General features: G+C 45.6%; 1 protein-coding gene across 2 annotated transcripts in view; it reads left to right on the forward strand.

Annotated features, from left to right (window-relative positions):
- The window catches only part of PRKCI (protein kinase C, iota), a 53713-nt gene that overhangs the window by 11710 nt on the left and 37383 nt on the right, over positions 1 to 4620 (forward strand). For both annotated transcript variants that reach the window (XM_014533606.1, XM_014533607.1), the window contains exon 2: positions 1482 to 1571. In XM_014533606.1, the coding sequence (XP_014389092.1) occupies positions 1482 to 1571 (90 nt within the window). The remainder of the gene's footprint in view (positions 1 to 1481; positions 1572 to 4620) is intronic.

A 4620-nucleotide genomic window follows, 5' to 3' on the forward strand; every position in this document is an offset into this window, starting at 1 on the left:
TTGAAGCCAGGGAGCAATCATGGCTCCTTCGATCTCTGCTGTGACCGGGTTGGCTGGGGCTCAGATCTCAGACCTGGTGGAGAACCACGGCACTGACTGCACGGCTGGAGGACTCTCGAAAAATTGATTTTTAAAAATATGTTTATAATGATGCCTTTAACAATAGTTAAATCCATTTATGGCTTTTGATCAAAGTGCAATAATAAAAACCACACCTATAATGGATCAGGCATACTATGAGTCATTTTAAATATATGGTCTTTAGTTTTCCCCTCATACTTGCAATGTAGATAATAGCCCTCTTTTTATATAGGAGAAAATTGAAACTCAAAGAAATAATTTTGCTGTAGTTGCACAGAGAGACGGGAGCATGGGAGAGAGCCTGGATGCAAAGTCCTGCAGGACACCTGCCTCTCTCAGAGATTTTCGATGCTTCTTGAGTGTGAGAGAGATTTTTGAGAGGAAGACTCCAATATGTCTTTGCTTTCCTGAGAAGAGCTAGTGGAAGGAAAGCCAAAATAAAAATGGAACTAAGGAAGACTGGTGGGATAATACCCCAGAGAAGAAAGAAGGAAGTAGGGATAGAGTGGCCAAGTTAGAGAACAGGACAGACATACTCATAGCAGGACAGGAGATGACTTCATTTTTCTCGATCAAGTACTACACCCAGTTCTCTGCTGAGAGTGATTGAGGTTTGAATGGGGTTGTTGGCATGTAATGTGTGGTAACACTTGGTGTAACCACAGGAATGAGCAAAAGAATGGCAGCGTTGAGGACCCAGGTCAGGCCCCAACTATGTTCAGAATGACTTTTTCATCGAGAATGCCATCCTATGAGGAGATGTGTCATCTCATTGATTGCCAAGGATGACTCAGTTTTTTGTTGGCCGGTTGACCAAGGGAGGTGTTTCTTCCTTCCCCTCTCTGTGTGTAAGTTTACTGAAACTACATATTTACATTTAAAAGCTCAAATAGGACTGCTCTTCAGTCCAGAGTACTTTAGTAGCTACACTTCCTTTCTGTGAGTCTCTTGAGCAGGCTCTCAGGTGAAGGAAGAATTTGACAAAATGATTACATGGAGACCTCAGTGGAACTACTTTCACTTCCTCTTTTAAAGGAACAGGTGACAGAAAGCTTGTCCCTGGCTATTAGTCATATGGCATTGACAATCTAAAATGTGATCAATGGTAGATTCTGTTTCTACATTTTGAATATGTACATTATTGAGAAATAAATGGTTTTATCTGTATGAAATTTGGTGTCTATGAACCTCGAGTATGTTGTAGAAATAGAACTGGAAATATATTACCTACTTCAGAGAGCAGAATTATCTAAATATGTAAAGATTTGTCCTTGTCAAATATTTCTCTCTGTATGTATGTCATTTTCCCCCTCAAGACTTTATGTAACAGAAACTATTTACTAATTATCATATTAGAGGATTTAAAAAGTGAGCTTACCTTTACTTTTTATATTTTGCAGGAGACCCGTGTACAGTATCATCTCAGTTGGAGTTAGAAGAAGCCTTTAGGCTTTATGAGCTAAACAAGGATTCTGAACTCTTGATTCATGGTAAAGGGGTGTCATTTCTTATTCTAGAGCAATATTAAAAGAAAAAACCACCAAGCCTATATTCTTGACCAAATTAAAACATAATACTGATGTCATTTTCTTACTCTCTATTGCTCATCATTATATAATTATCCTTATTCAGTAGTTTCTCAATTGCTAGAGAAGACAAAATCAGTTAGTTTTTTTTTAATTTTGAGAAATTTATTTGTGTATGCCTCCTTGGATATTAAAACTCAGTGTTTCACAGCAAAGTTTAGCATAGAACTTGCAGTTTTTTGTCTACGGCCATACCACCCTGAACGCGCCCGATCTCGTCTGATCTCGGAAGCTAAGCAGGGTCGGGCCTGGTTAGTACTTGTATGGGAGAACTTGCAGTTTTTAATTTATGTAAACAATGATCTCTAAAGGTAAGGTATCTTCAATGTCCTTTCTTTTGTTTAAGGATTAACAGTGAGACTATTTACAGTTATTACATCGTTAAAAGTCAGCAAGCCTGAGAGGTGGGTAGTGGTATAGAAGAAACCTAAACTCAGCCAGCATGTAACTGGTACAATATAGACCTGCCTGGGTTGTAAATCTAGGTATTCTGATTCCAGATCTGTATTCTTTATTTATTTTTTTAAATATATTTTTATTGAGAGAGAGGAAGGGAGAGACAAGGGATAGAGAGATAGAAACATCCATGAGAGAGGAACATCACTGATTGGCTGCCATGCGGGGATTGAGCCCCCAACCTGGGCATGTGCCCTGACCGGGAATTGAACCAGCGACCTCTTGGTTCCTGGGTTGATGCTCAACTGCTGAGCCACACTGGCCGGGCCAGATCTGTGTTCTTTTCATTCTCCCATGCTACCTCTCAATTTTTTATCTCATGTAGAAACCACTTAATGTATTGCATTTAATTGCCATACATTGGCAGTTTTTTATGGAACATTTTGGGGAGCTTTAGGAGACCTAGGAAACTCTTTAAAACTTGAATCAGATATAAATCTCCCCTAAGTAATGAATCATTTCAATTCTTTGTTGTAATTCCCTTATACTTTTCTATACAGTATGTTTTTTGACAAATAGTAGTTTGACTTTGTTCTACCATTAGAATTTGACATAGTGACTCCCAAGAGCTACATAATCTAATTTGTTGAGATCCTTGCAGAACTTTATAAGTCTTCCGTTTTGTGAGTCATCTCTTTTTAGAATGAAACTACAATGAATGTTTAAAGAAATGATTGGTCAATAGTATTAAACAGCCCTGACCGGTTTGGCTCAGTGGATAGAGCGTCAGCCTGCGGACTCAAAGGTCCCAGGTTCAATTCCGGTCAAGGGCATGTACCTTGGTTGCGAGCACATCCCTAGTAGGGGGTGTGCAAGAGGCAGCTGATCAATGTTTCTCTCTCATCGATGTTTGTAACTCTCTATCCCTCTCCCTTCCTCTCTGTAAAAAATCAATAAAATATATTTAAAAAAACAGTATTAAACAGTTTATTTTAAGTTTTAATACTGTATTACAGATCTATTTTCAGAAATTAGTTTATATTTCAACTTTTAAAAATATATAAGGAACTGCCCTTCTCATACTCCGTGCTCTTTATTAAACCTACTAGAGGCCCAGTGCACGGATTCGTGCACCAGTGGGGTCCCTCAACCTGGCCGGGGAGGGACCACAGTAGGGCTCCAGGGTGTGTCTGGCCCATCTTGTCCAGTCCTGATCAGCCAGACCCCAGCAGCAAGCTAACCTACTGGTTGGAACATCTGCCCCCTGGTGGTCAGTGCACGTCATAGCGAATGGTTGAATGGTCGAACTGTCAGACACTTAGCACATTAGGCTTTTATATATATATAAACTAGAGGCCTGGTGCATGAAATTCGTGCACTGGCGGGGGGGGGGGCCCTCAGCCCGGCCTGTGCCCTCTCACAGTCGGGGGATGTTTTTCTGCCAGCTTAAAACAAGCTGGCAGTCGAACATCCCTCTCGCAGTCTGGGACCCCTCGCTCCTTACTGCCCACCTGCTCGCTCCATACCGCTCAGCTTGCTGCTCCTTAGTGCTGCCGCAGAGGCGGAAGAGGCCCCCGCCACCACTGCTGCACTCACCAGCCGTGAGCCCAGCTTCTGGCTGAGCAGCGCTCCCCCTATGGGAGCGCACTGACCACCAGGGGGCAGCTCCTGCATTGAGCGTCTGCCCCCTGGTGGTCAGTGTGCATCATAGTGACTAGTCGTTCCGGTTGTTTTGCTGTAACAGCCGCTTAGGCTTTTATTATATAGACTAGAGGCCTGGTGCACAAAAATTTGTGCACTCGGTGGGGCGGGGGGTCCCTCAGCCCGGCCTGTGCCCTCTTGCAGTCTGAGACCCCTCGGGGGATGACCACCTGCTGGCTTAGGCCTGCTCCCCGGGGGATTGAGCCTAAGATGGCAATCAGACATCCCTCTGGCAGCCCGGCAGCCCTCAGGGGATGACCACTTGCTGGCTTAGGCCTGCTCCCTGGGGGATCTGGCCCAAGATGGCAGTCAGATATCCCTCTGGCAGCCCGGCAGCCCTCAGGGGATGACCACTTGCTGGCTTAGGCCTGCTCCCTGGGGGATCTGGCCCAAGATGGCAGTCAGATATCCCTCTGGCAGCCCGGCAGCCCTCAGGGGATGACCACTTGCTGGCTTAGGCCTGCTCCCTGGGGGATCTGGCCCAAGATGGCAGTCAGATATCCCTCTGGCAGCCCGGCAGCCCTCAGGGGATGACCACTTGCTGGCTTAGGCCTGCTCCCTGGGGGATCTGGCCCAAGATGGCAGTCAGATATCCCTCTGGCAGCCCGGCAGCCCTCAGGGGATGACCACTTGCTGGCTTAGGCCTGCTCCCTGGGGGATCTGGCCCAAGATGGCAGTCAGATATCCCTCTGGCAGCCCGGCAGCCCTCAGGGGATGACCACTTGCTGGCTTAGGCCTGCTCCCTGGGGGATCTGGCCCAAGATGGCAGTCAGATATCCCTCTGGCAGCCCGGCAGCCCTCGGGGGATGTCCACTTGCCAGCGGGGAGCAGACCTAAGCTGCAGTCAGACATCCTT

This window comes from Myotis brandtii, unplaced genomic scaffold (genome assembly GCF_000412655.1).
Source record: "Myotis brandtii unplaced genomic scaffold, ASM41265v1 scaffold99, whole genome shotgun sequence".
In the NCBI taxonomy this organism is placed as follows: domain Eukaryota; kingdom Metazoa; phylum Chordata; class Mammalia; order Chiroptera; family Vespertilionidae; genus Myotis; species Myotis brandtii.